Genomic DNA, 12,633 nt, shown 5'->3' on the forward strand with positions numbered 1-12,633 from the left:
GTGGCATCAGTGTGTAGGAGGGAGGTTCCTAGGTGTGCAGAAGGGCATGAGACAAAGGAATGTGTAGTATTGGGGAAAGTAGTGGTATGTGTTAACTGTAGGGGTGCCCATGGGGCTGGGAATCAGAAATGTCCAGGGCGAGAGGCAGGTTGAGGTTTCCAGGGTTAGAGTAGAGCAGAAGTTGTCATATGCTGAGGCAGTGAAGAAAGTAGAGGAATTTAAGGGGGAGGGGGATTTATAGCAATGGTTATCAACTGTACTGCACTAATGGAAGTCACGGAAAATAGAGGTTGTGGTGGCAGCTGCAGGGAGGTATATGGTTGTGCAAGAATTGATGTCAGAATAGTTACAGGGTGTGTTAAGTGGTGGTGTCCCATCCTTTCAGGCTGTTGGCCTAATGTAGGACTAAATAGATTTAAATAGTGGAGTATGGTATTTACTTATTATTATTTATTATTTTTGAGTTTTTCAAGCAACGTATAAGGGAGTTATACTCCAGTGTAGTACGTGGCGGTAATGCAACATTTATTGGATACCAACCGCCGTTAAACGTCATTAAAGAAGTAGCTGTTTTCTTTTTGCGTTTCCTGGTTCTGTAGCGTTTTTATGACGTCGGTGTTGCTGCGACGAAACGTATTTTATACACAGCGGCCTGTGTGCTTAGTTATACGCTGTAATTTTTTGGTCTTTGGTGGAGATTTTGTCTCTGCAATCCATCAACAACATGAAACTCGTACGGTAAGAATATTCAACAAAATCATCTTTAGTCTTATGCTTAGATGAAAGGTGAAAAATACGGGTTTTGTGTCGCTGGATGGATTTAGATTTGGAGTGCGAGCTGTTCGCTCAATTCTGAGGCGGGAAGCAGCTAACTGATATGAATGAATGAATGAGCGACGTGCAGAAGCGACTAGATAGCTAAGTTATTCTTTCCTTTCTACAACGGTAATGAATGGACCTCTAGCCGCGGAATACACCATAAACATCGATTATTTACGTATCTGCCGCTGAGAACTAACTAGTTACTTTGTTTGCTAGCCACCGCTATGCTAACTTGCTTTTAGTTAATAAACCACTGCAGTGTGCAGGCAGGGCCCTGACAGATTACCCACAACAACCACAGACAAGAACACATTGTCTTTGAACCTAAGTTCAGCTTCCATGACAAGTCATCCATCCGGTTTGTGTTTGTCATTTTAGTTTGTTTTGGACATTGTAGTCAGCAAACTATGTAGTTCTTACTAGTTACCGCCCCATTGTCTAATGAAGTTGTCTGTGTCGATATTGTTTATAGGGCCTTGAAGACTAGCAAGCTAGTATGTATTCACAGACTTGATAAACTGCATTAATTATAACATTGCCTCTAATACCCATGACTTTTCTCCTCCTGTAGCTTTTTGATGAAACTCAGCCACGAGACTGTGACCATTGAGCTGAAGAATGGAACCCAGGTCCATGGAACTATCACAGGTATAGACCCTGCCCCCTCTTGTCTGGCTGAGTAGGATTATTGAGATGCCTCCAAATATAAACAAAGACTAGTATAGGGTGTTGGAGCAGGTACAATCTAAACCTGGGATCTTCAACCTTTTCTACCATGTTATGAGCTACTCAAATTTTTTCCTAGCCATTAAATTGGCACATTCTTCTCTTCCCTAGTTCCTTTATTAAATATGTTTTTGAATTTAACTAGGCAAGTCGGTTAAGAACAAATTCTTAATTACAATGATTGCCTACCCCGGCCAATAGTGAGCCGCTCTATGGGACTCCCGATCGTGGCCAGTTGTGATACAGCCTGGGATCGAACCTGGGTTTGGAGTAATGCCTCTAGCACTGAGATGCAGTGCCTTAGACTGCTGTGCCACTCAGGATCCCCAGTGTGAAATAGAAAGTAGTGCACTGTTTTCTGCCAATATACCTGGTAAAATGATGGTTAATAAACAACTCTAAGGGGGCCCTATAAAATCTGATTTCCCCCCAAATTATGTTTTCTGTTTTATTTTTCCTGGTTTTAATTAGTTTTTCACTCATAATTACAATTGTTTGTAGAGAAACAGTTCCATTGGATTTTGAGTTATGTCAATACTTAAATCACATGAGAAGACCTTTATTTATTTTTGGACTGGAAGAAAACTAAGACATTTAGATTTTGTGTAATTCCCCTTTAATTGTGCATCTGGCCCCTTTTTTTAATTGCACATCTAGCAAGTGAGGAATGTGCCATCTAGTGATGTTTCTGCTGCTGCTCATTTCATGGCAAAGTTTGCAAATAATAAATACAAATGATATACTTACTCGTGATATACTTCTGCCAGGTAAGCCTAATTTGCAGTTAACATTTAATTGAGAAGGTTTTGAGGAAAATATTTCTGTCAACCCACAAGACTGGTATCACACCACACAGATGAGCAATACTGCTGGAAATTAATTGGCTGATATTGTTAGGTTTGGCTTTTTAAGCCAATAGTGGCTAACCAGGGGTGGGATAATGTCAATGTTGCATTGATTATTAACAATGGTCATTAACTGTGTGTCCCAGGTGTGGATGTGAGTATGAACACTCACCTGAAGGCGGTAAAGATGACTCTGAAGAACCGTGAGCCCACCCAGCTGGAGAGCCTCAGTATCCGTGGGAACAACATCAGATACTTCATCCTGCCGGACAGCCTGCCGCTGGACACTCTCCTGGTCGACATAGAACCCAAGGTCAAGAGCAAGAAGAGAGAGGCTGGTGAGTACACGGGGATGGGGGGGTGAGATCAATTTGATGTACATAGAGAGATGGTGGGGAGGGAGTTGGACATAGAACCCAAGGTCAAGTCCAAGAATAGAGTAGCTGGTGAGTACACTAGGAAGATAGGAGAGGGTGGTGGCTTGTTGCCATATCAATAGAATATCAGAGGTTCTTCTCCAATCCTCTCCTCTTCCCTTTGACGTTTTGAGGAGGCAATGGGAGAGGATGCCAGCAATACTTTTGAGGTTCAACCTAAGTCTGCCTAGATCAGTGTTCACTTCTGATCCTGGAGAGCTTCAGGGTGTGTAGGCTTTTGTGCCAGCCCAGAAACAACACAGTAGAATTGGCTAGCCAAAGCCTTTTTGATGAATTCAGTGAGGTGTTCTATTGCTTGGCTGGAACTTAAACACACTACAGCTGTTCAGGACCATGAGCAAAGACCAGCAGTCTGTTGAACTATTCGTTTTGTTACGTTGTGACTAGGTTGAGAGTAATTGTGTACTAGAATGTAGAGGTCGACCGATTATGATTTTAACGCCGATACCAATTATTGGAGGACCAATAAAAGCCGATACCGATTAATGGGCCGATTTTAATTTATTTATAAAAAAATTTGTAATAATGACAATTACAACAATACTGAATTAACACTTATTTTAACTTAATATAATACATAGATACTATCAATTTAGCCTCAAATAAATAATGAAACATGTTCAATTTGGTTTAAATAATGCAAAAACAAAGTGTTGGAGAAGAAAGTAAAAGTGCAATATGTGCCATGTAAAAAAGCTGGTGGTTCCTTTTAACATGAGTCTTCAATATTCCCAGGTAAGAAGTTTTAGGTTGTAGGAATTATAGGACTATTTCTCTCTATACGATTTGTATTTCATATACCTTTGACTATTGGATGTTCTTATGGGCACTTTAGTATTGCCAGTGTAACAATATAGCTTCCGTCCCTCTCCTCGCTCCTACCTGGGCTCAAACCAGGAACACATCGACAACAGCCACCCTCGAAGCAGCGTTACCCATGCAGAGCAAGGGGAACAACTACTCCAAGTCTCAGAGCGAGTGACGTTTGAAACGCTATTAACGCGCACCCGGCTAACTAGCTAGCCATTTCACATCGGTTACACCAGCCTAATCTCGGGGGTTGATAGGCTTGAAGTCATAAACAGAGCAATGCGTGAAGAATTGCGAAGAGCTGCTGGCAAAATGCACAAAAGTGCTGTTTGAATGCATGCTTACGAGCCTGCTGGTGCCTACCACTGCTCAGTCAGACTGCTCTATCAAATCATAGACTTAATTATAATATAATAAACACACAGAAATACGAGCCTTAGGTCATTAATATGGTTGAATCCGGAAACTATCATCTCGAAAACAAAATGTTTATTTTTTCAGTGAAATACGGAACCGTTCCGTATTTTATCTAACGGGTGGCATCCCTAAGTCTAAATATTCCTGTTACATTGCACAACCTTCAATGTTATGTCATAATTATGTAAAATTCTGGCAAATTAGTTCGAAGAGCCAGGCGGCCCAAACTGTTGCATATACCCTGACTCTGCGTGCAATGAACGCAAGAGAACTGACACAATTTCACCTGGTTAATATTGCCTGCTAACCTGGATTTCTTTTAGCTAAATATGCAGGTTTAAAAATATATACTTCTGTGTATTGATTTTAAGAAAGGCATTGATGTTTATGGTTAGGTACAGTCGTGCAACGATTGTGCTTTTTTCGCAAATGCGCTTTTGTTAAATCATCCCCCGTTTGGCGAAGTTGGCTGTCTTTGTTAGGAAGAAATACTATTCACACAGTTCGCAACGAGCCAGGCGACCCAAACTGCTGCATATACCCTGACTCTGTTGCAGAGGTGACACATTTTCCCTAGTTAAAAGAAATTCATGTTAGCAGGCAATATTAACCTCTCTCGGGTATGTGGGACGAAATCGTTCCACCTAGTCAACAGCCAGTGGAATCAAGTGGCGCGAATTCCAAAAACCTTAAATGCTGTAACTTCAATTTCTCAAACATGACTATTTTACACCATTTTAAAGACAAGACTCTTGCTAATCCAACCACATTGTCCGATTTCAAAAAGGCTTTACAGCGAAAGCAAAACATTAGATTGTCAGGAGAGTACCCAGCCAGAAATAATCACACAGCCATTTTTCAAGCTAGCATATATCTCACAAAAACCAAAACCACAGCTAAATGCAGCACTAACCTTTGATCTTCATCAGATGACACTCCTAGGACATTATTTTATACAATACATGCATGTTTTGTTCAATCAAGTTCATATTTATATCAAAAACCAGCTTTTTACATTAGCATGTGACGTTCAGAACTAGCATACACACCGAAAACTTCCGGTGAATTTACTAAATTACTCTTGATAATTGTTATGCATTTTGTAAATGTTTATTTAAAGAATTATAGATACAGAACTCCTTTATGCAATCGCGGTGTCAGATTTTAAAATAGCTTTTCGGCAAAAGCGCATTTTGCAATATTCTGAGTAGATAGCTTGGCCATCAAGGCTAGCTAAACAGACACTCGCCAACATCGAGGCTCAGTAAACTCAGAATTACTAGTAGAAAAATTGGATTACCTTTGCTGTTCTTCGTCAGAATGCACTCCCAGGACTTCTACTTCAACCACAAATGTTGTTTTGGTTCAAAATAATCCATAGTTATGTTCAAATATCCTCTGTTTTGTTCGTGCGTTCAGGTCCCTATCCGAAGGGTGACGTGCAGACGCATGTCGTGACAAAAAAACCCGAAATATTCCATTACCGTACTTAGAAGCATGTCAAACGCTGTTTAAAATCAATTTTTATGCTATTTTTCTCGTAAAATAGCGATAATATTCCAACCGGGCGACGTTGTTTTCGTTCAAAGGCTGAAAGAAAAACATGGCCACTTCTCGGGGCCACGCATCTCCTGTCTCTGAGCCACCAGCCTGACCACTCACAAACAGCGCTCCTGTACCTAGCCCAGAGACAGCAGAGATCTCATTCCACTTTCTGGCGCCTTCAGAGAGCCTTAGAAATTGTCACGTTACAGCAGAGATCCTGTATTTTCGACAGAGATGTCACAGAAGCAGTATTTTCACGGCTGGATAAAAAACGTACCCGATTTAATCTGGTTACTACTCCTGCCCAGTAACTAGAATATGCATATAATTATTGGCTTTGGATAGAAAACACTCCAAAGTTTCTAAAACAGTTTGAATGGTGTCTGTGAGTATAACAGAACTCATATGGCAGGCAAAAACCTGAGAAGATTTCATGCAGGAAGTGGCCTGTCTGACAAGGTGTCGTTCTTCTTGTCTTTGTTTATTGAAGAGTGAGGATCTTAGCTGTACCTTGACACTTCCTACGGCTGCCATAGGCTCTCAGAAGGCGGCAAAATACTGAATCGTGGCTTTGCAGGCTCTGGCTGAAACAAAGTAGCGCGTTTGGGTAGTGGCTGGTTACAGTACTGTGAGACTCAGGCTTGTGCCCGCGTCGACCGAAAGCTTTGTTTTCTTTCCTCTGTTTAGCTAAATGGACATTCCCGGTCGGAATATTATCGCTTTTTTACGAGAAAAATGGCATAAAAATGGATTTTAAACAGCGGTTGACATGCTTCGAAGTACGGTAATGGAATATTTAGATTTTTTTTGTCACGAATTGCGCCATGCGCACGACCCTTATTTACCATTCGGATAGTGTCTGGGACGCACGAACAAAACGCCGCTATTCGGATATAACGATGGATTATTTTGGACCAAACCAACATTTGTTATTGAAGTAGCAGTCCTGGGAGTGCATTCTGACGAAGACAACAAAAGGTAATCAAACTTTTATAATAGTAAATCTGATATTGGTGAGTGCTAAACTTGCCGGGTGTCTAAATAGCTAGCCCGTGATGGCTGGGCTATGTACTTAGAATATTGCAAAATGTGCTTTCACCAAAAAGCTATTTTAAAATCGGACATATCGAGTGCATAGAGGAGTTCTGTATCTATAATTCTTAAAATAATTGTTGTGCTTTTCGTGAACGTTTATCGTGAGTAATTTAGTAAATTGTTAGCAAATTCCTCCGGAAGTTTGCGGGGGGTATGCTAGTTCTGAACGTCACATGCTAATGTAAAAAGCAGTTTTTTGATATAAATATGAACTTGATTGAACAAAACATGCATGTATTGTATAACATAATGTTCTAGGTGTGTCATCTGATGAAGATCATCAAAGGTTAGTGCTGCATTTAGCTGTCTTCTGGGTTTTTGTGACATTATATGCTAGCTTGAAAAATGGGTGTCTGATTATTTCTGGCTTGGTACTCTGCTGACATAATCTAATGTTTTGCTTTCGCTGTAAAGCCTTTTTGAAATCGGACAGTGTGGTTAGATAAAGGAGAGTCTTGTCTTTAAAATGCTGTGAAATAGTCATATGTTTGAAAAATTGAAGTTTTTGTATTTTTGAGGAATTTGTAATTCGCGCCACGCCTATCATTGGATATTGGAGCAGGTGTTCCGCTAGCGGAACGTCTAGATGTAAGAGGTTAACTAGTGATTATGATTGATTGTTTTTTATAAGATAACTTTAATGCTAGCTAGCAACTTACCTGCAAGATTGAATCCCCAAGCTGACAAGGTAAAACATCTGTCGTTCTGCCCCTGAACAAGGCAGTTAACCTAGGCCATCATTGAAAATAAGAATGTGTTCTTAACTGACTTGCCTAGTTAAAAAATATTTTAAAAATCGGTGGCCAAAAATACCGATTACCGATTTGTTATGAAAACTTAAAATTGGCCTTAATTAATCGGCCATTCCGATTAATCGGTCGACCTCTACTAGAATGTGGGGTGACGTAATGTGGCCGACCTTCCTTCTGGAGTGCTACTGGGTGTTTGGGTGTTTTGAGCCTGCCACAGCAGCCATGTTGAAAGTTGGAGATTGTGAACTGTTTCGTAGCCACACTGGTTAGAGGTTTCATAAATCCACAGTAGTTCTGTCTGAGTTAGGGTTGGGTGAGTTGCGTAGCATTTATAATGCCTAGCTTCTGATGACTGAGGTCTCGCCTTTCAAAATTTGCTTCATCAGACCCAAATTAAAAGTAGTAAATCAGCCTAATTAATATTAGGCAAACGCTCTTCTGTAAGAAACGACTCCCAACAATGAGCTTGACAAACAAGACCTAAGGACAAGAATGGGAGAGTCCAAGTATTTGTAGTGCATAACTAATCTCTAATCATCTCCTCTTCCTTAATCTCCCTCCATTTCTCTCTCCAGTGGCTGGGCGTGGAAGGGGCAGAGGAAGAGGGCGTGGCAGGGGGAGGGGCCGAGGCAGGGGAGGGCCCAGGAGATGATCACCATCACTATGCGGCTGTCAGTCATGTCCTATTGTTTGTACAGCAACGTTTTTGTTTTGTCATTTTTCTGAGGAAACTTTTGTGAATCCCAAGCCCGACTTGTTTCTTATTTTGTATATTAAAGATATTCCACATGAACAGAAGTGTTTTGAGTACTTTATCATACTTGTCTTGGTTGATGTGCATGTTGTGTAGTTGGTCCAGTTGTTAGCAGTGATGGGTCGTTTGCAATCTAACGGCTCTCTTTTTGAACAGATTTCTTTGTTGAACATATGAAAGAGCGGTTCATTTGACTCCCTGATTTGCATACTGTTACTACTGCTTTTTGATCTCCAGATAACGATTATCTGTAGATAAGTACTAATTCCTCACTGCAGGAACAGTCGATGGTGAGGAGAGAGCCTCATTCTGGTCCACATTCATTTTTGCAGTGGGAATTTTTTTTATTTTTTAATATGCCATCTAATTAAGGTTTGTTTGAACGCCTATAACGATCTGGCAGAAAACTTTAGGCTTTACATGAGATTAGCTATATATTTTTTGTTGATTTAGGCACTACTGAATGAAGAGCTGGTTCAGAGCCAAATAAACATTTTTTATTATTTTTTTTTGCTGAATGGAGCCACATGATCCAGCTTACTGAACTCTGAATGCCCATCGCTAGGTAACTAGCTAACTGAACAAATCAAATTGGATTTGTGCCAAATACAACAGTGAAATAAATTACAGTGAAATGCTTACTTATAAGCCCTTAACCAACAATGCAGTTTTAAGAAAATACCTTTCAAAATAAAAAAGTAAGAAATGACAAAGAGCAGCAGTAAAATAACAATAGCAGGGCTATATATGGAGTACTGGTGTGTAGGTAATATGTAGGTAGAGTTATTAAAGTGACAATGCATAGATAACATTGTGGTGGGGGGCAATGCAAATAGTCTGGGTAGCCATTTGATTAGATGTTCAGGAGTCTTATGGCTTGGGGGTATAAGCTGTTTAGAAGCCTCTTGGACCTAGACTTGCTCCAGTACCTCTTGCCGTGTGGTAGCAGAGACAACGGTATGACTAGGATGGCTGGAGTCTGACCATTTTTAGGGCCTTCCTCTGACACTGCCTGGTATAGAGTTCCTGGATGGCAGGAGGCTTGGCACCAGTGATGTACTGGGCTGTATGCACTACACTATAGTACCTTGTGGTCGGAGGCCGAGCAGTTGCCATACCAGGTAGTGATGAAACCAGTCAGCGTGCTCTCGATGGTGCAGGTGTATAACTTTTTGAGGATCTGGTGACCCATGCCAAATCTTTTCAGTCTCCTGAGGGGGAAACGTGTGGTCGTGCCCTCTTCACGACTGTCTTTGTGTGCTTGGACCATGCTAGTTTGTTGGTGATGTGGACGTCAAGGAACTTGAAGCTCTCAACCTGCTCCACTACAGTCCCGTCGACGAGAATGGGAACGTGCTCGGTCCTCCTTTTCCTGTAGTCCACAATCATCTTCTTTGTCTTGATCACGATGCGGTATTATGCATTTATTGGTTTTCTGACAATTTTTTTACCCTATAAATAAATGTTTTAGCTACATTACATGTACAGTTTGTTGTTTGTGCATCAACACATTTATCAAATAACCACCAATGGTAACCCAGCAGTAGTACCACAGGTGAATAATGCCCCAGCATGGTAAAATGTCAAACCAATGAAAGAATTATGATGGACAATAATATGCATAATGAACAATGCGATTTGGAAGACAAGATGTATTAGGACTATAAAACAACTTTTTATACCCTCAAACACTTTTAAAATAAAAATTGAACTATAAAAACTGGACTCTTAAAAAAACACAAAAAAACAGTAGGCCTACAAAAACTTCAATAGAAACTTAAATCTGTAAACCATGTTATATAAAAATGAACCCATGTATTGACGTGAAAGCTGAATTGTTTTATATGAACTAGCCTAATATGATTGTAAAATGTGAAAATTATTTTAAACAAAAAAGCTGTAAAATGGGATTGAATTCAACACAGGCTGAGTTTTCGGGAATGACACACTACAGTGATAACATGATTATCTTTGTCGCATGATGATCGACTGTATGTGGAACCGTACTGTTCGGAAAAAATACAGGGATATTTGGTGTAATAAAGGTGTAATATGAATGGTGTCTTGAGGCTTAGAAAGGGATGTCATATGATATGACTAGCTAAGTGATAATTAAAAAGATATGCATTAAAACTGGTTTGTTCAGTTTGACGGTCTTTTTCAGCACTGCTCAAAACCAACCTTTTTAGACTCAGCTATTAAGTACGCAATATTTAAGAATGTCTTGATAGCTCACATGAACGCTCAAAAATCATGCACTGTGTCTTTAACGGGTTGAGCCCCTTCCAGCCAATGAGATGAGCCGGACACAAAACCCGGAAGAAAGCCGACTGCATGAGTAATAATGGGCTGTAGCTAATATGTAAATTATTAAGTATATCGCTATATATTTCACTTTTATTTTAACCGGTGATATTTTAATATAATTTAACGGCTGACATTCTCGTATGATTGGTAACCTGGCTCATATCGCAAGGTTTTGCTTAGGAAACATGGCAGCAACAGCAGATCACTTCATGTATTTTGCCTTTGGAAGCAACTTGTTGAAGGAGAGACTTCAGCTGGCGAACCCCTCAGCTATATTTCATTGCACCGGCCGACTGAAGGTAATCAGGTCCGCAGCGCCCCCAGTAGGCAAGCTACTTTTAGTTAGGATATTTCGGACTCTTCTGGTGTAGCTAGTAGGAGATAAGCAACATGGCGTTCCTTCATGGCGTTCAATAGCCCAACCGGCCGCAAGATGACGCTATAATTCTACGCCCTAGGGTTGTCGTCCCGAGTAGTTCAGTTACATGGAGTACATTAATTCCCCCCAGTCTATATAAAGAATAGAATGACCTCGAATAGAAACTGAATACCATTGTCTTCACTCACAAAGTGAAAAGGTGTTACAGAGCAGGCTATGTGACACATCCAAAAATGCATTGTCATAGTATTCTAACAGGGTCTCTCTCATCTCTCCTCCCCCTCCCCCTCTCCTACCCTAAACCTCCCCAGCAGGACTACACATTGAACTTTGGTCTGTGGGGGGAGCACATTGACAACCGTTGGCATGGCGGAGTAGCAACCATCGAGCAGAAAGAGGGGGGAGAGGTGTGGGGGGTGGTCTGGAGGATGAGCAACGACCACCTAGCCAGCCTGGACCAGTGAGTCACACACACACACACACCAGTGAGTCTCATCTGATGGCAACATACATTCTATGGTCTTCATCCCATACTTCATCTCATCTCTCCATGTTGTGTGTGTGTGTAGGCAGGAGGGGGTGGACATGGGTATGTACTTCCCCTTAGAGGTGACAGTGGAGACAGACAACGGGGCGCTGCTCTGTAGAACGTACCAGATGAACCGCTTCCACGCCTGTCCCCCTTCGCCACAGTACAAACAGGTAAACACACATTGGACGCACACACGCCTGTTTTCCCTCACCACAATGCAAACAGGTACACACACAAACCTGCCCCCCTCCCCGCAGTACAAGCAAATGAAAGGAAATAACGTGTGTGGGTGTGTGTAGGTGGTGTGTTTAGGAGCCCAGCAGAATGGTCTACCAGTGCAGTACATGAGGAGACTAGAGGAGGTTCAGACCAACAACTACAGTGGCCCTTCTATCCTGGACAAGATCTCACAGGTCATTAAGTAATTCTGATATTTTTTTCCACTAATTGGTCTTTTGATTTGGTGTTTTGACCAATCGGATCAGCTCTGAAAATATCTTTGGTGTGAAAAGATCTGATGTGATTGGTCAAAAGACTAACTAGTGGAAAAAATATCAGAATTGGGCTGCCTGTGTAAACGTAGCCAGAATCCATCTGAAATGACAACCTATTGGGCTCTGGTCAAAAGTAGTGCACTATATAGGGTGCCATTTTGGACAAACACACAGACAGACACCATAAAGACTAATGCATGTGATGTGGCTTTGGAGAGATTTGATGACAAATGGTTCAATTGAAATGGAATGGGACCTTTGAGAGAAATGGGAGATGTAATGTATTTAATACATGTATACTGAATGAAATCAGTTACTTCAGAAATCAATTGATTTAATGTAAATTGTTATTCTTTGTTTCTTAAGAAATGTCTGAAGGATCTCTGCTCCCTAAACTGTATCTGGTACAATTGTCTTTTCAACAAAACATAATTTTGTAGTCATTAATGACGTTGAACATTCAACTATGTATATACAGAATTATCACCATAGTGTCCCAGTACAAATTCTGGAGTTGATTTGTGCTTTAGTTTTTACTTAATTCAATGGATACAAACTTGTGCAAAATATATATATATATATATATATAATCAAAGATGCTTGAGTAAATAAAGGGTGTGTTTTCAATCAAATGTTAACATTTCTGCTGAATTTGCTGTATGCTACCTAGATTTTACACAACCACAGAAATAAAGCAATGAACCAACACAAGAAGGGA

At 40.7% G+C, this 12,633-nt stretch overlaps 2 protein-coding genes across 3 annotated transcripts; both read left to right on the plus strand.

The window, feature by feature from the left end:
- The first annotated feature begins 523 nt into the window (after positions 1-523).
- LOC106588760 (small nuclear ribonucleoprotein Sm D1) lies at positions 524-8,242 on the plus strand. Its single transcript, XM_014178108.2, has 4 exons — positions 524-738; positions 1,394-1,470; positions 2,540-2,731; positions 8,025-8,242. The coding sequence occupies exons 1-4, from the start codon at positions 725-727 to the stop codon at positions 8,099-8,101; spliced, it is 360 nt and encodes a 119-aa protein (XP_014033583.1). The 5' UTR covers positions 524-724; the 3' UTR covers positions 8,102-8,242.
- Positions 8,243-10,487: 2,245 nt separating this feature from the next.
- ggcta (gamma-glutamylcyclotransferase a) lies at positions 10,488-12,626 on the plus strand. Of its 2 annotated transcripts, none has more exons than XM_014178105.2 (4): positions 10,488-10,809; positions 11,201-11,349; positions 11,459-11,591; positions 11,721-12,626. In XM_014178105.2, exons 1-4 carry the CDS (start codon positions 10,651-10,653, stop codon positions 11,844-11,846), a joined length of 567 nt encoding a protein of 188 aa, XP_014033580.1. In that variant the 5' UTR covers positions 10,488-10,650; the 3' UTR covers positions 11,847-12,626. The 2 variants fall into 2 exon arrangements, with proteins under 2 accessions (XP_014033580.1, XP_014033579.1); XM_014178104.2 differs by having other exon boundaries at positions 10,490-10,809; positions 11,204-11,349.
- The last annotated feature ends 7 nt before the right edge of the window (positions 12,627-12,633 follow it).

This window comes from Salmo salar, chromosome ssa27, assembly GCF_905237065.1.
Source record: "Salmo salar chromosome ssa27, Ssal_v3.1, whole genome shotgun sequence".
NCBI classification, from domain to species: Eukaryota; Metazoa; Chordata; class Actinopteri; order Salmoniformes; family Salmonidae; genus Salmo; species Salmo salar.

Bases quoted from the DNA above. Each gene is read 5' to 3' on its own strand.
- LOC106588760 (XM_014178108.2), top strand. The intron at 1,471-2,539 runs GTATAGACCCTG...TGTGTGTCCCAG, and splicing joins GGTCCATGGAACTATCACAG to GTGTGGATGTGAGTATGAAC. The intron at 2,732-8,024 runs GTGAGTACACGG...TTCTCTCTCCAG, and splicing joins GAGCAAGAAGAGAGAGGCTG to TGGCTGGGCGTGGAAGGGGC.
- ggcta (XM_014178105.2), top strand. From the start codon at position 10,651: ATGATTGGTAACCTGGCTCATATCGCAAGGTTTTGCTTAGGAAACATG. The intron at 11,350-11,458 runs GTGAGTCACACA...GTGTGTGTGTAG, and splicing joins CACCTAGCCAGCCTGGACCA to GCAGGAGGGGGTGGACATGG. The intron at 11,592-11,720 runs GTAAACACACAT...GGGTGTGTGTAG, and splicing joins CTTCGCCACAGTACAAACAG to GTGGTGTGTTTAGGAGCCCA.